General features: G+C 31.2%; 10 protein-coding genes across 10 annotated transcripts; 4 read left to right on the forward strand and 6 right to left on the reverse strand.

Annotated features, from left to right (window-relative positions):
* The first annotated feature begins 16 nt into the window (after positions 1 to 16).
* Positions 17 to 771, forward strand: BX663DRAFT_522915 (CoA-binding protein). Its single transcript, XM_051529451.1, has 3 exons — positions 17 to 220; positions 308 to 347; positions 442 to 771. The coding sequence occupies exons 1-3, from the start codon at positions 123 to 125 to the stop codon at positions 718 to 720; spliced, it is 417 nt and encodes a 138-aa protein (XP_051379024.1). The 5' UTR covers positions 17 to 122; the 3' UTR covers positions 721 to 771.
* Positions 772 to 4,933, reverse strand: BX663DRAFT_522938 (glycosyl hydrolases family 38 N-terminal domain-containing protein). The gene is made up of 10 exons (XM_051529452.1): positions 4,408 to 4,933; positions 4,128 to 4,288; positions 3,797 to 4,052; positions 3,532 to 3,740; positions 3,386 to 3,450; positions 3,029 to 3,295; positions 2,864 to 2,984; positions 2,686 to 2,781; positions 1,286 to 2,628; positions 772 to 1,223 (listed from the first exon to the last, which is right to left on the reverse strand). Exons 1-10 carry the CDS (start codon positions 4,871 to 4,873, stop codon positions 1,034 to 1,036), a joined length of 3,174 nt encoding a protein of 1,057 aa, XP_051379025.1. The 5' UTR covers positions 4,874 to 4,933; the 3' UTR covers positions 772 to 1,033.
* Positions 4,934 to 5,033: 100 nt separating this feature from the next.
* On the reverse strand, positions 5,034 to 5,561 carry BX663DRAFT_522947 (ribosomal protein S26e; the record flags this gene model as incomplete). Its single annotated transcript, XM_051529453.1, has 2 exons — positions 5,034 to 5,138; positions 5,250 to 5,561. Coding segments are annotated over 2 exons (324 nt in total), but the record flags the coding sequence as incomplete, so codon positions are not given.
* A 357-nt stretch (positions 5,562 to 5,918) lies between these two features.
* BX663DRAFT_546028 (P-loop containing nucleoside triphosphate hydrolase protein) lies at positions 5,919 to 7,504 on the reverse strand. The gene is made up of 6 exons (XM_051530953.1): positions 7,397 to 7,504; positions 7,216 to 7,346; positions 7,064 to 7,148; positions 6,454 to 6,995; positions 6,196 to 6,396; positions 5,919 to 6,139 (listed from the first exon to the last, which is right to left on the reverse strand). The coding sequence occupies exons 1-6, from the start codon at positions 7,446 to 7,448 to the stop codon at positions 6,029 to 6,031; spliced, it is 1,122 nt and encodes a 373-aa protein (XP_051379027.1). The 5' UTR covers positions 7,449 to 7,504; the 3' UTR covers positions 5,919 to 6,028.
* A 472-nt stretch (positions 7,505 to 7,976) lies between these two features.
* BX663DRAFT_522950 (uncharacterized protein) lies at positions 7,977 to 10,154 on the forward strand. Its single transcript, XM_051529454.1, has one exon. The coding sequence runs from the start codon at positions 8,144 to 8,146 to the stop codon at positions 9,944 to 9,946; it is 1,803 nt and encodes a 600-aa protein (XP_051379028.1). The 5' UTR covers positions 7,977 to 8,143; the 3' UTR covers positions 9,947 to 10,154.
* A 2,044-nt stretch (positions 10,155 to 12,198) lies between these two features.
* Positions 12,199 to 13,955, forward strand: BX663DRAFT_522952 (mate-domain-containing protein). Its single transcript, XM_051529455.1, has 2 exons — positions 12,199 to 12,520; positions 12,587 to 13,955. The coding sequence occupies exons 1-2, from the start codon at positions 12,287 to 12,289 to the stop codon at positions 13,856 to 13,858; spliced, it is 1,506 nt and encodes a 501-aa protein (XP_051379029.1). The 5' UTR covers positions 12,199 to 12,286; the 3' UTR covers positions 13,859 to 13,955.
* An 862-nt stretch (positions 13,956 to 14,817) lies between these two features.
* BX663DRAFT_579784 (carbonic anhydrase) lies at positions 14,818 to 16,811 on the reverse strand (the record flags this gene model as incomplete). Its single annotated transcript, XM_051532186.1, has 5 exons — positions 16,365 to 16,811; positions 15,906 to 16,290; positions 15,461 to 15,646; positions 15,149 to 15,412; positions 14,818 to 15,065 (listed from the first exon to the last, which is right to left on the reverse strand). The coding sequence occupies exons 1-5, from the start codon at positions 16,410 to 16,412 to the stop codon at positions 14,818 to 14,820; spliced, it is 1,131 nt and encodes a 376-aa protein (XP_051379030.1). The 5' UTR covers positions 16,413 to 16,811.
* A 488-nt stretch (positions 16,812 to 17,299) lies between these two features.
* Positions 17,300 to 18,169, reverse strand: BX663DRAFT_555371 (uncharacterized protein; the record flags this gene model as incomplete). The annotated part of the gene is made up of 2 exons (XM_051531613.1): positions 17,300 to 17,635; positions 17,750 to 18,169. The coding sequence occupies 2 exons, from the start codon at positions 18,167 to 18,169 to the stop codon at positions 17,300 to 17,302; spliced, it is 756 nt and encodes a 251-aa protein (XP_051379031.1).
* Positions 18,170 to 18,380: 211 nt separating this feature from the next.
* BX663DRAFT_442002 (transcription initiation factor TFIID 23-30kDa subunit-domain-containing protein) lies at positions 18,381 to 18,919 on the reverse strand (the record flags this gene model as incomplete). The annotated part of the gene is made up of 3 exons (XM_051523491.1): positions 18,381 to 18,470; positions 18,547 to 18,664; positions 18,777 to 18,919. 3 exons carry the CDS (start codon positions 18,917 to 18,919, stop codon positions 18,381 to 18,383), a joined length of 351 nt encoding a protein of 116 aa, XP_051379032.1.
* A 1,134-nt stretch (positions 18,920 to 20,053) lies between these two features.
* Positions 20,054 to 21,756, forward strand: BX663DRAFT_522974 (uncharacterized protein). Its single transcript, XM_051529456.1, has 6 exons — positions 20,054 to 20,399; positions 20,542 to 20,714; positions 20,778 to 21,028; positions 21,121 to 21,265; positions 21,322 to 21,389; positions 21,447 to 21,756. Exons 2-6 carry the CDS (start codon positions 20,550 to 20,552, stop codon positions 21,688 to 21,690), a joined length of 873 nt encoding a protein of 290 aa, XP_051379033.1. The 5' UTR covers positions 20,054 to 20,399; positions 20,542 to 20,549; the 3' UTR covers positions 21,691 to 21,756.
* The last annotated feature ends 220 nt before the right edge of the window (positions 21,757 to 21,976 follow it).

The raw sequence follows: 21,976 nt of genomic DNA on the forward strand, positions 1-21,976 counted from the left end.
TGAAAATGTCTTCCTGAAAAAAAAAAAAAAAAAATACATATAAAATTAATAATCCGACAAACTACTCTCCCCCCCTTTTTTTTTTCTTTCTTTCTTGATTTTTTATTACTAATTATTCCTTCATGTCATCAATGAGTCATCAATTTCTAAAGAATCCTTATTTTGCTGTAGTAGGTGCAAGCACATCTCGAGAAAAATTTGGAAATCGAGTTTTACGTTGGTAAGTTTATAATAAATAAATAAATAAATAAATAAATAAATAAAAGTCGCCTCCTTTATTCATATTATGTAAAAAAAAAAAAAAAAGGTATCAATCAAATCATCTCAACGTAACTCCTATTCATCCTGTAAGTTAACAAGAATAACAACGATTATTTTCTCTCTTTATATAGATATCAATTATCGTATATGTAAGCCTTTACTTAACGATACTAAGTATAGAAAGAACACATGATTGAAGGATTAACTACAAAGGCATCGATTCATGAACTTCCTTATCCTTCACAAACATCGCTTTCTATCGTCACTCCTCCTGCCGTCACACTTCATATCCTTCAAGAGGCATATCATTTGGGCTTCCGTTACTTTTGGTTACAACCTGGTGCTGAAGACGATCAGGTTCGAGCATTTGCAACTACTCATAAAGATACCCTCCATATCATCTTGGGTGGTCCCTGTATCCTTGTGGATGGACCCAAACTCTTGAAACAAAAGCTTTAATGTTGTTATTATAATACAAAATAATTTATTTTATTTTATTTTAAAATGTTAATTTAAGAGTGATCACTTCAAAAGGCTTCAATTTAACAAGTAAACCTTCATTCATTTTTCGTTCTTGCTCTTGTTGTTGAAGTTCAAGCACATCATCATCTAAAACACGCAAGTTGGTACTAAACGTTCGTTTTCTTATATTGTATGAATGATGTTCAATAGGTATTTCTTCTATATCATCTTCGAGAATATTACATTTTACAGCTCGTGTAATGATTTTTGAGCTGGATATTATCTTAGTATATAATAATGTTTTCTTTTTTTATTTCCATTCTATATACCTTATTAAACGAGCTTGTGCATGTCCTCCATATGCTTCATAGATTCTCATTATCACATGATTCGAATCTTCAGCTTTTTTAATGGTGTCCAAAACTACATTTGGTGCATTCTCAATTCGAAATTGAGGTAGAGCCGATTTTAAATCGAATGTTTTATCTTCGGCTATTACTCTATATTATATATGTAAATATGTATATTACATGAAAAATATAAAAATTAAGTTTATTATTACCTCGTAATCAACGGTGAATTGAAATTATATCCTTCTTGAACAACATTGGATTGTAAGAAATGGTTTGGATGTGGATAAATAGCATATTTAAATGAATGATGGCCTACATCACAATTTGAATCTGGAGCCTTAGGGGACCTTAAGAGTGATAATCGCATACAATTTTGATAAGCTGAAAAGCCATATTTACAATCACTCAAGAGAGCCACACCATAACCATACTCAGACATATCTGCATACTTGTGCGCCACTACTTCAAACTTCGCACTCTCCCAACTTGTATTATAATGAGTGGGCCGTTGTACATATCCATACTGACATTCATAATTCACATGGTCTGTCATGATGTCCCAGGCAAATTCAACTTTAAGGAACTGTCGATTTTCATTCCAATCTACCTCGGTCTCAAAGTCAAGACGTTGTGAGTGTATATTCAAGACAACAATTTGACGTAAACGACTGGTCTTTGAGATTTCCTTTTCAATTAAAATAGAGGCTCGAAGAGGCCCCTGTTCAAGAATCTGGACAGATCCTTCTTCAATTGTCTTGTATTTTTCAAGATGGTAAATTTCAACATCCCAAGCATCCCAGAAGAGTGGAACATCTTCATAAAGCCGAAAGACATTACCGCGTTCTCCGGCTTTAATTAGTTCGCGTTCTAATTGTTTGTCATAAAGATGGATAAGGTGACCTGATTGATCAAAGGTGGCTCGAATGAGGGCATTTTCCATCATAATGTTGCTTTGGCTATCTGTTTGTACCTTGGTTCGTTCGCTATCGTTTATAGATGTAGGGACTGATAAGGGAACACCTATAGCACTTATTGCAGGAATATGTGTCACCAAGACGTAACCAGATTGACCAAATGCGGAAAATTGTTTCACTATGCTAGTATCATCAAATTCTTTAAGAGGAACCTCTAATACAACAGCCTCTCTTTCCCAAGCTAATGTATTAATGACAGCTAATGACTTTGCATAACTATTGACTGGCATGGTCGAAACATGTAGTTTATCGGATTCTTTTCTTGTTTCATGTAATAAAAGTGTCAATAGATCATATCGTATTTGTTTGCCCAAGACATCAATTTTAGTAAACATCTGTAAACAATCTTCATAGACCATTTCAATAGCTGATCCTGAAATAACATCATGAAATTGAGTTAAATTAAGCAACTTCCAAAACTCTGTAAATTCTACTTGTGGATATTGAAATTGATCTGGATATAATAACATTGCAAATGTTGCAAGCATCTCAATGTCTCGTAAAAGGAACTCACAACTTCGATTTAGTTTTTTACAGAAGGCTTGTGTTGTATAAATGCCTCTATGCAATTCAAAATACTAAAAGAAAAGAGTTAACGTAAAAAAAAAAGAAAAAGAAAAGGGCATGTCTCTTACCAATTCTCCTTTCCAATAAGGTAATTCCTTAGATGTCATTTCTATTTGTTGATAAAAGTGTGTCGTTAAAGCCATCTCTGTCTTTGGTAACCCATCCTTTGAAAGAAAAACAAAAAAGAAAAACAAAAAGAATAAATTGTAAAAATAGGTGTATTACCTTCATTCATATCATACTTACAATATTTCTCATTCTTCTTAATCTTTCAATCATTCCTGCTACAGGTCCTCCACCTCCGTCACCATTACCATAAACCAATAAACTTGTATTCGAATACATCTTATCACGATGATTCATAAGGCTAAAATAAAGTTAAATATATATAAATTGTATCATGCTTTTTACCTTCTTACTAATTCCTCAGGTGTACATTGGGCATTATAGGTCTCTGAGGGTGCCATATGCGTCAATACTTTAGACCCATCTAATCCAATCCACCAAAACGTTGTTAATGGGAATTTGTTAACATTATTCCACGATAACTTTTGTGTAAAGAAATAGTCCATATCTGCAAGTTTAACCAGCTGAGGTAACTGTGGTGAATATCCAAATGAATCAGGTAACCAAAATACTTTACAACGTTTACCAAAGTTCTGCTCGAAAAATCGTTGACTATACATACAGAGATATTATTCATCAATTATACACACACACACATATATATATATGCATCTATTTTATAATCTAATACTACCACTCTACCCTAACAAAAATTGTCTACACAGTGATTCACCAGACGGCATAATCGTATCCATTTCAACCCAAGTCTAGTTTAATATTTAAAAGTTAATATTAATATCGATTTTTGTATTTTTATTTTTGCCTGAATTAGCTTATAGATCCTTTACACCTCCAGTAGGTAAGAACTGTCCAAGGGCTACTTTTTCAATCATTCTTTCCCATAATTTGTTATAGCGTTCCTTTATCCATTGATATTGTTGTGCCTGTGAACAAACAAATTTATAATCTGGATATCGATCCATCAAGTTAATTTGTGAAGACCAACTACGTGCTGCTTTTCGGATCGTTTCCTCAAATGGCCATAACCATGCCGTATCTAAATTGAATGTTAACCTTCATGTTTTCTCTTATAAATTCCTTTTATACATGTACCAATATGACAATGTCCAATAGCATAAATCTCATGCTGTGCTTCTCCATTTCTTAACTTTAAAAACTCGTGCGCAATCTCTAGTCCTTTCAAAATTGAATTATCATCATCAGGTATAAACGCATTAACAATATTATTCGCTGTATAAAGTGCCTGTGTTCCTCTTAAAGAATCCTCTGGAAAATCTCGTGCCATTCCCAAAATGATTTGGAAATCATACAATAGATTCCAAGCTAATTTATTGGGCACCACAAGATCCTATATACTTTACATATAAGTAATCTACATACATACATACGTACATGTATACATTCATTCTTTGAATATTATTACCACTTCAGTTAAATTAAAAAATCGGTCGGGATCAGGTGGGCCAATAAGTCCATTTGCAGCTCCAAACATACCGTTGCATGCCATTTCAATATAAAGTTGAATAATTTCACCTCCTTCTGCATTTGTCGTCAAGATGTATTCATGACGAGCATCACTTCCAGCTATAAAACATCATTTTTTTTTTTTTTTTTTTTTTTTTTTGTATACAATTTATAAATGCTATTGAAAAAGAGAGAAAAAGAATGTGTGTGTGTGCAAATGTTTTTGTTTTAATTCTTACCTCCTCCCGTCAAGCCTTGTAATGGGACCCCTTCCATACTCCAGATCATGGCTTCATTATCTGCATTCCAAATCAACTGTACCTCTTCACCAACAAATTCTTTTGGAATCTTGATTTGTACATGAAACCAATGGGTAGACCAAGATGGGCCAAACCATTCCCCTACATGAGTTGGGCGAAAGTCTTGTTGAATGGCTTCCTCGAAAGTAATGCGTTTAAGATCAGGTACACTATAGACCATGATCGAGATGTAATCATTAGAATTAGTGCGTGCTCTATAAAGTTGTGAAAGAAGATTGATGTCATTACCATTAGCGCCTGCGCTAATGAAATTAGAACATCGATCGATGGCAATACTTTTAATTAATTTTGGATGATTGAGAACCTGTGGTGTCGTTGTTGTAGGAAATGTTTGTAGATTAAAACTTTGTTGAGGGCCTAGTTGGAACTGGCTCAGTAAGTCCATCGTTAAGAGAGTGAAGGTTTTCTTACAAAAGAAGAAGAAAAAAAAAAGTGGCAAAAAAAGGAAAAGAAAAAGAAAAGCGAACTCAGTTTGAGAAAAAAAAAATCTTCTTATTATTATCACTTTTTCGCCCATTGTAATATCCTATCTTTTTGCATAAAACTTTCGAATAATTGGCAATGCCACTCAATAGAATACATTTATTTATTTATTTTTTTTTAGATTTACAACTTTATTAATAATGAATTGAATTAATTTAATTGGCCTTCTACAATTATCAAAAAAATAAAAAAAAAATCAAATTAGTTATTTTTATTATAGTCCCTCTTTTAATATACATATATGTATATATATGTATTACACATGCTCTTTTATTTACCTTTTGGAATCTGAATCTAGGAGGAGGAAGACGGTTGCGACGGTCGACAGCAGAGCGAACACGAACAACACGAGCGTGAATGGCACAAGAAACACAATAGTGAAGCTTGACATACAACTTGGGAATAGTGTATTCTTCATAGACAGAGGCTTCTTGAAGGTCACGGACGGCAGCAGCTTCTACCATGTTACGGATAGTGAAGCGCTTAATGGCCTTATCCTTGGGACAACAACGATAACAGTTGATGCAACGGACAAACTTGGTGTGGCCACGTCCGTGCTTGTTACGCCCATTATTTCTTCTCTTACAGGTCTATGTGTTTTTATTTTCAAAAAAAAAAAAAAAAAAAAAAACAAATGAATTAATGAATTGTTGTCAATTAAGTTGTAATGTGCATCATTGAGTCATTAATTAAATTTCGAAATTGATTTCTTTTGTAATGTAAAAAAAAAAATCGATGTTCCCGGTGAATGGATGCACTTCTTTTTGGATTATTTACCATGATGGATTCCTGTTTTTAAGGATACAAACTAAAAAAAGAAAAGGATTTTATTCAGCCTACATGATGATACCCCACTTCTTGCTTTGCAAAGCATCCAAATAAAACGCTTTGGCTTATTCTGGCCGGACCCTAATTATCCCGCCGGAAGAAGTTAAATATCGGCGGATATTCAATCTACATTATTATGTTTTTGCCCCTGTTTTTTTTTAATAATTCTGCAGCAGATATTATAAATTTATTATTATTATTATATACATCATCTAAGGATAATATAAACTTAATCAAGATTTTCTTGTTCTGGTGTTTCAAAATTTTGACTATATGTCTTTTCATTAGTAGCATCAAAAGCATAAAAATCTTGTATACATAATGGTCTTGTATGAATTTTCTATTTATCATAGTTAATAATAATAATAACAATAATAAAACTACTACTTTTATTACCGTATTCATATCGAGATGAACCAAGTCCTGTGATGCGTCTTGATTCTTTGTAACTGGTTGAATAGATCTAACATATTCACGTATGGGAATCATGGCTGCATTTCTACAAAGTTCCTTTAAATCACTTCCTGATAAGCCTGCCGTTCTCTGTACTAATTCTGTCATATTAAAATCAGGTGCTAAATCTATATCCTTTAAAAGCTATAATAATGATGATAATGAGTTTCATGTCTTTTCTCTTTGTTCCACACAACTTACAAGCTCTAGAATACTTCTTCTTTGTGACTCGCTTGGTAATCTTACTGAAAACCTCTTGGGCATTCTTCTCAGAATAGCAGAGTCAATATCATTAGGTCGATTCGTTGCTCCCAAAATAACAATACGACTATTTTCAGCTGTTGTCAAGCCATCCCAAAGTGACATGAATTCTGCCTTCATCATACCTGTCGTTTCATGATCTGTACTACGTCTCTCTCGTAAAAATGAGTCAATTTCATCAATAAAGACAATAGCAGGCTGAAGTTTTTTAGCTAACGTGAAGACAGCTGCTACTAACTTATTAGATTCGCCGTAATATTTATCAGTTAAGGTCGATACATGAATGTTGATAAATGTAGCACCACTTTCTTTTGCAAGGGCTTTAGCTAACATTGTTTTACCGCAGCCGGGTGGACCATAAAGGAGGACACCTCGAGGGGCTCCTAAAAGACCAGAAGCAGAAGTGAAGAGTCCTGGGTAGCATAGAGGATAAATGACACTTTCACGAAGATCTTGAATGATGTGATCAAGCCCTCCAATTTCTAATAAAAAAAAAAAGAAAAATAAGAATGAAGAAAGAAAAGAAAAAATAATGAAGAGAATAACTTACGTTTGAAATTGACACTAATTTCATCTGAATGAATAACTTCAGCAGCAATAATTTGTTCATATTCTGTTAATTTCAAATCTTTAACCTACAAATAATAAATTAAAATCTCTGTTGTGAAAATATATAATTTATTCATTTTTTTTTCTTTTTACTCCAAGTTTTCCAAGTACTCGATTACTCTTCGCTTTTGCTTCTTGTTTTTTTGACTTTGTAGGATCTAAAGAACCGATGATGAACTTGAAAGCAAAATAAACTGCAACTTGGGATAATGCAAATACAGCAACTAATCTAATAATTTAGTAATAGTCATTGATGATAATGAATAATGGTTACCATCTGCTGCATATTTTTTTGTTTCTGGACGCTGCAACCAAGATTTAAACATTTTTACTTGAAAGAAGGAAAGAAATAGTATGTTCACGTGAGAAAAAAATAGTGACTCAGTGTTTTTTTTTAAAAAAAAAAAAAAAAAAAAAGTAAAATAAAAGATAAAAAGTGGGGGTGAAAGGGGGAAATTAAATTCTCGAATAATGATTCGTTCATCCAAAATAAACTCTTGGTTTAGTTGCTAAATTGATTCGTTTTTTTATCTTATTATCTTTTCTTCAATAGACTATAATACGTGTTCTTTTTTTTTTTTTTTTTGTAAATAAAAATAAAGGCGATTATAAAGAAATAAAGTAGGTATAATACATAATAATACGCTATTTAATAAGTGCATATAATATATACTACTATCATGTCTGCTATGTTTAATGCAACTCTTTACAGTAATAATTGTTTGGTGTCTTTTTTTTTTTAGGCGTTTTCTATACTTTAGATAATGCGTCATCTTTGAATTACTAGTTTATTCGCTAAATTTCACTAAAATAGATTTTTTTTAAAAAAAAAATGTCAAATAATAACAGCAGTAGTTGGAAAGTAAATTTACAAGTATTTTTCTTCATAATAAACTTTTACAAATTTTTGATCTGAAGTTATAACATATTTGTACGAGATAAATATATTATGCTCCTTGTCCTCTTTTTTCTTTAAAAAAAAAACTTTGAATTCAAGAAAAAGTAACATTTCTAAAATCAGATGAGTCTTTGTTGTGGTATAGAAACTTACAAGGAGATACTTGACCGTCTTGATGAAGATAAATTACGAGAAATGATCAACTCTAGTTCTTTAGAAGTCACAGATATGACACCACCTGTCATCAACAATTGGACTGTTCGATCTATCAGTGCACCACCTGTCTGGTATCAAGTGCAAGCCACTGATAAGACGATTAACTATTGTAGTTGTGATGATTTTAACAGACATCGTCAAAATCCTTGCATTCATATGTATATGGTAGCCAAATTTCAACGACTCAATAGTTTTAATGTCAAATATGCTTTAGGTACTGAACATCCCAGCTATCCTATCGAACGAAAACTTTTTATACCTTATCAGTCAGACCTTCCAGTTGTTGAATATGTTCAAAACTCGATCCAAAGTTTCTTATTAAAATCAGTAAGAAAAGAGCCCATGCCATCTTACGATGAGATGATCATGACTGAGATGGATAAGTTTGGATTTCTTCAAGAAGATCGTTCAGATGAAGATTATCGGAAAATGAAGTTTATACGTGACTGGACAGGTCGTTTTTGGCGTGGTCCTTTTCGCCAATACAAGTTTTCATTTACTCCTGAAGAATTACGCCAGCATATTGCGTTTAATGAAATACCAAAGGACTATTTATCAAAGTTGATTAGAAAACGAGGCCCAGATACGTATCAAATGGATGATTTTATTTATCATTGTGGAAATAATATACCTCTTATCTGTGATGGCGTGATTGAGAGTTGCCAATGTGATGATTTTGAATTTGGAAATAGGCCATGTATTCATATGTTTTTGTTAAAACGTATCAGACCAGATTTGCGCGTTATGAATATGGATGACAAAGAAGTGAATAAACCTGATTGTATATTTGAAAGTCAAGCGAGTGTACGTAGAAAACGCGCAAATAAGTTATCAATGGAGGAATTAAAATCGATGATCGTCAAGGTGTCCCCTCAATCATGGCTAGTGAAATCACTATCAACTAGCAATGCCTATTTTTTAATCACTTGTGATTTGTCTGGTGCTATGGTTAGCTGTAAGTGCCCAGATTTTGAAGAGAGACAGCTGCCATGTAAGCATATGTATATGTTAAGGCGATTCAATAAGCACTTGATAATCACAAGACCTGATTCAGATATTGAAGAGAATATAGAGGGAGATGAGATGACAACTAATGACGAGATTGAAAATGAAGAAGGAATGATAGTATCAGTAGAAGAAATGCAATTATCCAGCATTGAAGAAGACGAAATTTCTGATATAGCGACTTGTAATGAGCAAAATGAAAATAGTAGAGAACTGATGATGACGACAAATGAAGAAGATTGTTATAATACTAATTTATCATCTAAAGGAATTACCATTAAAGAAGAGGATGAAGAGGTAACATTTAAACAAATAATGGCTTCTGCTATAAAACAAAATAAAGCAATATCGCCATCTGCTATTAGTAAACCACCTCCTCCAGATTTTGTACCAAAGATACGCAGAAAAGGTAAAGGAAAACAAATAGAAACTAGCAGCAGTATGAGTCATGATATAAGTTCCAAAAGACAGCCATCAACAACAAATGATTTGCTGACAGAACCATCCGAATCCTCATTATTAAAAGGACCTATTCTCAACAAGTCTAATGGATTAAAAATACCTCATAGAAGATCATTTTCTCAACAAAAAGCAGGTGATATACCAAATCAGCGCGTAGATAAATACGTAGCCGGTATAGTAAAGATGATGGAGAAAATGCCAATAAAGAAGGAGACAGAAAATAAGGATTTTCCTCTTTTATAAAAACTTCCAAGTCTATAGTTTTGTGTTTATCTTTCTTCACTTGTTTTTTTTTAATATATATTGGAAAAAATATATATGTAGTTTTTTTTTTGTACATATATAAATGTATATACATATCTGAATTGTATCTTTTAATCTAATCTAATCTAACATTCAAATACAACAAGCACTCATTTATATGTTACACTGAAGAAATAATAATTAGACCGGAAAATATTGGATTAAATTTGGCTTGGAATCACATGATACCCTATCTCTTTCCTTTTCTCCTTACAGCAAAACAATGCAATCTTGGGTAGATAAATCGACCAGTGGTAGTAGTAGTACACTACGTTATGATAAAACATTATCGAATTTGAATCAATATCAACAGCAAGAGTCAAATACAACAAGTAACTTTCGAACAAAGCAAACTCCCAAAATAACAAATAATGACGATATTAACTTTGAAAAGGAATCGTTTTCACTAAATACATTACAATTTACGACACCTTCTCAACAAGCAAGTTCCCATTTCGTCACTGATGGAGCTAATGTTATTCATTTCTTAAATTCTTCAAGTTATACTGATAATGTGTATAATGATGATCTAGACCCAAATTCAATGACTTTTACAACCTTTCAACATCAAGTTGATCATGTGATGGCTGAACAAGAAAGGCTATCACAGTTTTTAGTTGCCGAAGATATAGTAGAATATTTATTAACTTGCGACTATATTGAGGATTTATACGGAATACCTCGTTTAGGACAATACATAAAAGAAGCTAAAGAGGAAGCTACAAAGATTGAGTCAAATGAAAAGAAGGTAGCCATTCAGCGTCTTGACATGATTCGTCGACACTTGCTGAAGGAGGCGAACGGAGATCCTAAATTAGCGGCTAAGCATGCAACAACTTTCACAGAATTTTTTTAATAATAATAATAATTATAATAAAAAAACATAATAGAAAAAGCAGTTTATTCAACTGAAATAATTGTATGAGCATATATAGGGTCTATTTGCAGATAATATTATTATATGCTTAACATAAACAAGCAAACATTCTATCTATTGCTAGAAAGAGGAATAATGCCATTTACCTGTAGTGTGCAAAAAAAAAAAAAAAAAAAAAAAAAAAAAAAAAAAAAAATCAGTGCCTAGATATTTATTGCAATTGTTCAATTTGGATCCAAAAAACTGTATTTTTCTTTTACACTATGTATTCACAACTTTTTATATAGAACATATACTCTATAATATTAATAATATAACTAGAGACTTTTCTTTTTAATGAAAGACTATAGTTGGTAAATAACACCAAAATAAAAAAAAGGGCTTTATTCTTTTGTATAATTTCTTCAATAAAAGTAATAATACATTTATTTGCATTTTTTTTAGCCTCTTATCTCTGTTAAAGAGTTTACTATCTATCAGTCAGTCAAAAGGCTATATGATGACTAAAAAAAGGATCATCGGGATAATTCAAAATACTTTATCCCTTTAAAGTTAATGATGTTACTGCTAATAGTATTGAAATAAGCCCAGATCATTTATTCCGAAATATGAAAGATATTATCAAATCAAAACTACTATTCCTTCGACTTAAAATAGGTACAAAAAATCATGTAGAGATTTTACTAAAACTAAATCCATAAAAGCAGCTATTATTATTAAGGGATAAAGAGGAATATTTTCTACTACTCTTGTATCTATAGTTATTAATTTATTTACTTATTTTTATTTGCGCAACTTTATATAGGCTAAAATAACATCTTCTAACAGTCTTTGATATTTGTTTTTGTACTTTGATGATAAGTGCCATATAAATAAATAAAAAAAGATAAGCCATATATAAGAATAGTGTAAACTCTTAATAGATTTATTAAATACCCCCCCCTAAGATATGTGGTTAAAAGAAGTCTTAAATTGCCACCTAATTAATAATAAAATATACAAATACAAATATTTTATCGAAGCCACAAGAATGATAATATTATTCAATTCAAATATTTGCATTACATTTGTACCAATAATGTGTTGCCTATTTTTATTCAATTAGGAAATATATGTATCATAGTTCACCAACAAGCAAAATTGAATCATTATCCAATTATCATCTTCATTATTGAATTCGTGACTGTATTTTTGATGGAATTCAATAATAATTCTCTTTGACTCACTTATAAGGGAGATTGAATTTTGTTCTTAAGTACTATATGTGTAGTATATTTTTTTTTTTTTTTTTTAATTCTTTTTTTTTTGTTGCTTAACGATAAAATATAATTCGAGCTATTATAGATTTTTTTTATATTAGAATTTATTATAGACATTTGGCTCAACAGTAGATTGAGCATATCATGAATTCCAATAGACAAGAAGGAGACAATCTCTCCATTAGCTCTTCTTTATCTTCTACTCCTACAGAAAGAACACCTTTAATTATTAATAAGCTTCCTAATAACGAAAAAGATGATACCTCAACATGGTCTAACGAATTCCGTTGGCTTCTTAAGAATGCTTTACCCGTTATATTTACTTTTTTGATGCAAAACTCATTACAGATGGCCTCTATTTTCACTTTGGGTCACTTGGTATAATATACTTTTTTTTTTTTCATTTTGCCTGAAACAAAATACTGATTTTTTTTCCTTTAATAGGGTCCGACAGAATTAGCTGCCGCAGCACTTGCTAGTATGTTTGCTAGTGTCACTGCTTGGTCCATAGCCTTCGGTACAGCCACTGCACTTGATACACTCTGTTCACAAGCATGGACAGGGGCTAAAGACAAAACTCTTGTAGGAATTCACCTTCAAAGAGCACTTTGCATTTTAGCTTTAATGTTTATACCCATTGCGATTTTATGGTGGAACTGTACCAAATTACTCCTGAGTCTCAACCAAGATCCAGATTTAGCTTATCATGCAGGTGTCTTTTTGCGTTGTTTAATGTTAGGTGCACCTGCTTTTATTGCCTTTGAAGCAACTAAAAAATTTCTTCAAGCACAAGGTATCATGCAAGCCTCTACCTATGTCTTGATGATCGTTTCACCTCTCAATTTGGTTCTCAACTATACCTTGGTCTATTTACCTCCCTTCCAGTTGGGTTTCATGGGTGCGCCATTAGCGACGAGTTTTAGTTATTGGTTGATGTTCATTTTACTCGTTTGTTATATAAGGTTTGTAAAGGGCAAGGAAGCATGGGGTGGTTGGTCAAGTGAATGTTTGACAGACTGGTGGCCCTTCTTGAAGCTCTCTATCCCTTCTCTATTGATGATTACAGCCGAATGGTGGGCATTTGAACTTTCATCATTAGCTGCCAGTTATTTAAGCACGAATGATTTGGCCACACAGTCGATTGTTCTAACGACAGCATCAGCGACATATACAATTCCCTTTGGTGTCTCTGTCGCTGCCTCTAATCGTATCGGTAATGCCCTGGGTGCTAGTCTTGCTCAAACTGCCAAGATTGCGTCTTACATCACGATTTGTCTAGCTGTCTTCTTTGGTACCCTTAATTCTACCTTCTTTATGCTTACTAGAGACCGAATTGGATACCTGTTTACATCGGATGAAGATGTAGTTAGATTAGTGTCACAGATCATACCTCTATGTGCCCTCTTTCAAATTGCAGATGGTATATCTGGTGTCTGTGGTGGTGTCATTCGTGGTATGGGTCGTCAGTCGTTTGCAGCCTGGGTGAATTTATTTTCATATTATGTTGTCGCCCTCCCAGTTGGATATTGGTTAACATTTGTCAAGGGATGGGGTATCAAGGGTCTTTGGATAGGTTTAACGTTAGCTTTGTTCTTGGTCGCTACAGGTTCCCTCCTATTTCTGTTAACAGCAGATTGGAATCATGAGGTCAGAAAGACACAATTGAGAGTAAAAGCTGAAGAAGATCGTTTATTAGAAGATGGATATGCAGCATAAAATAAATAAATTTATATACATATACATATATATATATTCATATACAATTCATTTAACAATTATCATTTAATATTATATTATAGCATTTAATAAAAATTGTCATATTATTTATTATCATATAAATAGTTTGTTTGTAATAAAAATAAAATAAAAACAAAAAGTAAAACATGTAATTTTTTTTTCTTCTTCGGTGTACGTGTAATATCTATATTATTGTGCTTTTTTTTTTTTTTTAGAATGAAGAACATCTTGGTCTTCTTTTGTTATGAATAACGACTGTTTGTTGATTATGTAATTGATTTATTTTATTGATTTGATATTTTATTCTTTGTGATAATTCAATGACTCTTTTATAGACTTCTTTATTTTTGATAGTATCATTTTTCTCTAACACTTGAATCAAGATATTTAACTTTTTGTTGTTGTTATTAATCATTTTGAATGTATATAAAATAATAAATGTATGTATTTATATACAAAAAAAAAAAAAGTAGCATTTTTATATATTTTATACAATTAATAAGGAGTAGTTTTTATTTTTTAATTTTATTGTTATTTTACAACAATTTTCATTAAACACCCTTTATATTAAAATTGTTAATAATACCCTTCTTCCCTAGGTTCTGTCTATTAGCAGGTTATTTACCGCCCTTTTTTTTTTTTTTTTTTTTTTTTTTTTTTTTTTTTTTTTTTTTTCATTCACTGCTTTCACAACCTAGTTAGTAATAATCTTGATCATTTCTTCCCTACCCCAATCTTTTTAATAGAGTCCTATTTACGCCTTTTATTCTCTTCTTCTTTTCTCCTTTTATTTCATTGATGATCTAATATGAGCAAATTTAATAAAAATTTTATTGTTTAAAGCATATGTAGGAGGCATGTTCATTTATTATGTAATATTTCTTATTTTAGATATATTTTATAGTTGTCACAAATTAAATAATAACTGTCCCTTTATATTACTCAGTGGTGATGTAAATAGGATCCACCTTATTTCTATCTTTAGCCATCCATTCTAATCTCTTTGCAATACCTGTTTCTATATTAAACGCCCAAGCATGAACAGTTAACTTTTGTCCTCTTTCCCATGCATTTTGAACAATGGTTGAATGACAAACATTCTTTGCAGAGTTAATAGCATTCAATTCAATAAGTCGATAAAGACGTTTTTCTTCGTCTTGAATGGCTTCCAATTCATCTTTATAAACTATATACGTATGTATATATATAAAAGGACTTGAAGGGTCAGTATATATGTATATATCGATTTATATGTTTTTAATTGCTTACGTCTATACACATCTTTAATGCTTCTTAACCAGTTATCAATAAGACCATATTGTTGATGACCAAGTGCAGCAGTGACACCACCACAATTATAATGACCACATACAATGATATGTTCTACCTTAAGTACTTCAACAGCATATTGTAGAACAGATAAACAGTTAAGATCAGCATGTGTAACAACATTGGCGATATTTCTATGTACAAATACTTCACCAGGGGGTAAGCTCGTAACGACATTAGCAGGAACTCTAGAATCCGAGCAACCTATAACAACAATGAGCATTTATTTCTTTATCTATTTTATTTTATTACCAATCCAAAGAATCTTGGGTTGCTGTTTTAAAGCAATATTCTTTAAAAATGCGGGATCTTCTTTCATGACTTCTTCTGCCCATTTCTTATTATTAGCTAAAATACCATCTAAATTTGTATCCTCTGGATCAAATTTATTCATGGTATGTTTGGTAAAACGAGGTGTAGCATATTTTTCTTTATTTTCTGCCATTGTTTTAAGGAGTAAAGGAATAAAATGAAATAGAATAAAAATTAAATCATTTTTAATTTAAAAATGAGTGGGGGTCATTGTTATTTTATTCCCCCTTTTCCCCATCCCCGTCCCCATCCCCTTCACCAAGGTTTCACGGCAATTTAAGCTTTAATTTTATTTTAAACAAAAATTACGTAATGTTACGAATAAATTCATTATTCTGTCGTTTTCTATTGGTTTGTTTATTTTTGACATTTTCATCATCGTCACTATCATCATCAATAACGATCCATTTTCGCTTCTCTTTCTTCGAATTATCTCCTTTAAATAAGAATTCAATATTCCAAAATTTGAGCTTTAAATCATGTCCACAACTTGCTAAATATTTTTGTTTGTGATCCAACTTGATGCATTCAATAGGAAAATCTTCTCCATGATCCCCCAAAATGCCTTCAAAGCCATATTGAGGCAAGACTGTAATCATTCGTAATAGACCATCATTACCTCCTGTACAAATCACTTGTTCATCCAATTTACACATGGCATCAACAGAACTTGGATGTCCTAACCATTTTCGTCTTGATTCTTTCCAGCCGTCCCAATTCCAACTGTATAATGCTCCACTTTGTGAACCTGCAATAACTTTATTTCCATTCTAAAAAAAAAAGAAAAAGAAAAGAAAAAAAGAATTATTGAATGGGCATGCATTTATATAGTTCGTATAGCTACATCAATAACTTCCATCGACAATAATTCATCATCTAATTCTGTTGTCATTTTGATTTTGTCTGTTGGTTTCCTTATGTCATAAATTGAAAGTAAACCATCTCCTCTATGGTTAATGATGAGTAAATAAAAACTAATCTCTCGTCTTTATCATTTACCCTGCTACTAATAAGCTTGACCTTGATTTACAATAATTCATATCAGCTATAAAATCATCATGCACTTTATATTCTTGAAGTGGCTTACATGTCCTCATATCCCATATCTATTCATATATTATTTTTTTATTCTTTTTTATTTAATAAAAAAAAAGAAAAAGAAATGAAGCATATCCTTGCATTTACCTTGACTATACCTTCATCATCACCTGTAGCTGTTAAATGGGTATCGAGATTACAAATCTTATTAATCGCAAATCTAACAATGATATGAGTAAATAAAATGTCGTTTGTAAAGAAGAGTATTGTGTTACTTGTGAGCTTTGGGTATTTTGTATAACATTCTTCCTGTAGATACATCAAGAGCATGTATTGACTTATCTCTTGAAATAGACATCAGATGGGCTCCTGAAGGTGTAAACTCAACACCTCGACAGGACTTTTTGGATGCCTGTATTGACCAACAAGAACTGTTTTTTTCTATTGAATAATTAAAACTGAATGAGAGTGGGTTAATTAATCCATCTCCCTCTTTTTTTACCATTCTATTTTTCCACTAATCAGTCCAACAACTATTAAATTATTTAAAGGATGAAAAGCAAAATCGAATATATGATCCGTAAATGCTATTGATTTGGGCTGATGCTCTTCTTTGGTTGTCATTTATTTTATTTTATTTCATTAAAAAAAAAAAAAAAAAAAAAAAGGCTTTATTATCAATGCATAATAAAATATAAAAATTAAAGTAAATGTAGTGTCGGTAGATATATTAGTGGCTTATCAAAAGAAAGTACCATATTTATGCTTGTCCTTTGTTGTTGTTTCATCATCAAGAGTAGGAGGCTTATTCCCATTATTAGAGTGGTGATGACTAACAATTGCAGCTGGTTTTGGTGATGTAATAGATTGTTGTTGTTGCTGTGCTGAAGATGACGGTTCAGTCGTTGTTATTGTCACAGTATGATCATCATTAAGTACAACATCATTATTCCCCTTTTCGCTTCTAATTTCTTCCATTCTTCGCTGTATTAAATATTCTTCTAAAAGTAAAGCATTACGCCAATTACATTTAAAGAGAATGTCTAGCAAGTCACCAGCTACTGGTGTTAATCCAACCTATATGAACAAAAAAAAAAAAAAAAAATGTATTATCAGAATATATCACTTGTAAAGATAAATTATTATTATTATCTTTTTTTTTTTTTTTTTTTTTTTTTTTTTTTTTTTTACAAGAAAATCAAGCATCACATTCCCCATCATCTTGGCAATAAGCCATTTTGGTAAATTAGCATTAGAAGCTGTCTTTATCAGTTGCATTGCTATAGCGGCTGTCAAGGCGTCACCAATACCTGGTATTAGACCTACAATACCATCCAATCCGATATTAAAACAACAACAATGAAAGCCTTTATCAAGGTACCAAGCTCGTTTCTTAACTTTATTCAATATTTTACGTTCTTCTTTGCTCAAGATGAGATCAGGTGTAGCTTTTACTTTTTTATTATACCAGTGGCGTTGTTGTTGGTCAGCAATTTGTTGAGAGACAGCTAGGACCTGAGGGTCTGTTTCAAAAGACACTTGATTTTTATGGATCTTGTCAGTGACTGGACCCAAGAATCGTTTTTTAGCATAGTTAGCAGCTACTTGCATGTCGTGTATGTATGTATGTAAAAGAAAGAAAACAAAATAGGCTGTTGTTGTTTGTTGCTGCAGATCAATCATTTTTTATTATTTATTTATTTATTTATATTTGAATAATTATGACGTACGTTTTAAGTTATATAATAATGTCCACATGCTATAAGCCCTTTTTTTTTTCTCATGCAAAAATATATACATAAAGGAAAGTGAACTCTTTGTCTTAGTCATAATATTCTGGTTTCTTTATGTTTAATCCATGTTCAGCTAGTGCGGAAGATAAGTCATCCATACTTAATACAGTCTTCTTTTCCTTTTCCTTTTTTTTTTTTTTCAACAAAAAGTTATTATTTAACTGTATAACACATAAACAAACAGTTTAAATTTACCTTGGCTGATTTACTAGTATTACTACGAGAGGTGCCTTGCTTTAGCTTATTAAATTGTAATGCATCTGTAGCCAAGTCTGCGATTAGTTTTTGTGCTGCTAATGCATATAATTTTTTCCTAAATAAATAAAAATAAGCAAACGTGCACACATACATATACACATTCACACACATACACACACATACACACACATACACACACATATATATATATATATATCGACTCTTACACTCTCGCATCATCACATTCGCAGCCTGTTTTATTTAAATAGTAATCAATTACCGAATCAGGTATAATTGGTGTATAGTTGTCTATGGTCACAAGTAATTCAGCCATTTCTCGCTCTTTATCTACTTTGACTTGCTCATCCATTACAGTATCTTCATGCTCTGTAGTAGTAGTAGTAGTAGTAGTAGTAGTGGTAGTAGTATTAGTATTAGTAGTTTTAGCAGGAGTTGCTACTTTTTGTTGAGGTTGTGGCTGTACTTGAGAGTGTTGTAAAGATGTAGTTGATTCTTCTGAATTCATCTTTTTCTGCAAAAAAAAAAAAAAAAAAAAAAAAAAAAAAAAAAAAAAAAAAAAGGGGAAGGAGGAAAGTCATTTCATATATTCTACGTTCCATTTGTTTTGAATGGATTTTTTTTTACAAGTCACATCATGGATGCTTAATATTTGATCTTTTATAATAAAGCCGATTTTGACTATAATTTGTTTTAGAATGTCTGCATAGCACATTGTGATCATAGATCTATCTGCATATACATATAATAGTATCTGGATAATGTAAGCTTAGAACATAAAGTCTAGAAATATGAAACATATAGTTTAAAAGGAAAGATTTGAGAAGATTCAAGTTTCTGTGAAGAGCTATTATCAGTATTAATAATTCTATTAGGTTTAAAGTATCAGTAGTAATAGTTCTTGGATTGATATCATCATTGTAGAGACATTTATAACAGTGTTTTATTATTGAAGAGATACGAAGATGAATAAATAATTTGAGCTTGTAAGATAGTAGATCTATCTTGACTGGACGGTAGTTTTTCATCAGACGCCACATTATTATTATTATATTGATAAATAATTTTAAAGCCGTATTCTTAACGACATTTCTTGTGGTTAGATTAGCAAAAAAAAGAAAAAAAAGAAAAAAAAAAGTTAACGGAAGCTAGTCAGACTAATTGCATGATTATAATTCATTTGTAAACGAAACAACTGAATATTAATCCATTATTGTTCGTATATTATTATACTATGCAGAATTGTGCTCTTTTCAGTTAAATAAAGGAAAAGTAAAGTTTCTCACCTTGATGATAAATTTTAAGCATCTGAAATAAGCCCATTTGGAAATCTTATTATAAATGATGTATGTTTAATTGAAAACTCTTTTATCATATCCAGCTTAACACGAATTAGTTTTCTATATGTGTACATTTATTTTTCATATTTTGTATAAAACTATATGATGCGCTTAATGAATGTTCAGCATTGTTATTCATACATTGTCTTATTTGTAGATCTTTGCTTTTATTATTATTATTATTATTGTTATTGTTATTATTATTATTTTTATTTTATTTTTACAAGCCGCGCTCTTTTTAAATTTTGGTTCATGTAGAAAAATTTTCTTATTTTTTTTTTCTGCCTTGTTTTTTCCCTTAAAATGTCTACAGCAAATACAGGCTTCGATGTCATTTCTGCATATCAATCATCTTTAAATGACACAGTAATGATTAGTATTATGATAATAAAGTACGCATTTTAATATGGTTTCTTTTTTTTTTTAAATAGGAATTATCTACACCTGTTGCCATTTTTAAAGCTTTGACAGAATTTGTTCAACACAGTAAAGGTAAAAAGAAGAAGAAAAAAAAAAAAAAAAAAAAAAAAAAAAAAAAAAAAAAAGAATAATATTTACAACTGTTCATTCATGTTCCCCCCTTTTTTTTTTCTTCTAATGTCAACATTACATTTAATTTATTATTATTATTTAGCTCCTACAATGTCAGAATTTATGCAAACATTAGAAAAAGCAGCCCAATCGATCCGTCAAGATTCTCAATCACTTTCCAACAAGCCCAAAAATCAACATAAAGCTGCTATAGCCATCTTGGCAGGTGTTGATTTATTTATGCGTTTTGTCACAAGAAACTCACATGACTTTTCCGTAAGTTTTTATGCTCAGTTGCTAAACACTACAAATTTAATCATTATTTCATTGTGACTATAGCTCTCAGAGGAGGCAGGCAGTTTTGAAGATTTTAAAAATAATTTGTTATCTAGAGCTGGTTTGATTTTGGAAAAGGCAGCAACTGCAAGAGATAGAGCAGCTGAAATTGGTGCACAGTTTGTTCATGATAATGCAATTATTCTTGTTCAAGGTTATTCGCGTGTTATTATGAGTGTACTGTGTCATGCTGCTAATGTACAAAATAAACGATTTAAGGTCTATGTGACAGAAGGTCGACCTAATGGTGATGGGTAAGTTTTTTTTTTCTTTTTAAAAATATATATATACATATATATAATCTTAATTGTGGTTATATTTATATATGTATGTATATGTTTTTTAGTATTCAGGCAGTCTCTGCTTTAAGAAAGCACGGTATTCCTTGTAGAGCAGTTTTGGATTCTGCTGTAGGATATATTATGGATAAAGTAGATATGGTATTTGTGGGAGCTGAAGGGGTAGTTGAAAATGGTGGTATTGTTAATAAGGTGAGTAAAATTTTGAATATATTTCGATTCTTGTATATTAAATATCTTTTAATTAGATTGGTACATTCCAGATTGCTTTAGTAGCAAATGCATTAAGTAAACCAGTTTATGCTGTTGCAGAAAGGTAATAACAGAGTTTTAGTTTTAAGTTTGTTCGCATTTATTCACCTTTTTCTTTTAGCTATAAATTTGTGCGTGTTTATCCTTTAAATCAATATGATATTCCCTCAGAAACTCCTGAAATTGTCACATTTACTTCAAGAAGGAAATCATTGAGTGGAAATATATCAACAGAGGATGATTTGGCTTTATCAAATCCTTCTGTCGATTATACGCCTCCTCAATACATTACATTACTTTTAACTGATTTAGGTGTCTTGACTCCTTCAGGTGTTTCTGATGAATTAATCAAGCTTTATGTATAATAATAATAATAAAAAGAAATAGAGTAGAAGATATTCTTCTATAATAATTGTTTCATAATAGAAAACTCTCGTGATATTTCAGGTACATGATAATATTTACAATTGTAACTCAGTTTCAAAGCATACATTAGCTAGTGCCTGTAATACTATTTTCATGTATATTTTTTCTTTTCTTTTCTTTTTTTTCTTTTTCTTTTTTTTTTTTTATATACATGTACATTAATTCATGTCAATTTACTTTTTAGTAGAATTCACTTTTTTTACTTATTATCTATAAACAGCATTT

This window comes from Cokeromyces recurvatus (assembly GCF_025118155.1).
Source record: "Cokeromyces recurvatus strain NRRL 2243 chromosome Unknown BX663scaffold_34, whole genome shotgun sequence".
NCBI lineage: Eukaryota > Fungi > Mucoromycota > Mucoromycetes > Mucorales > Mucoraceae > Cokeromyces > Cokeromyces recurvatus.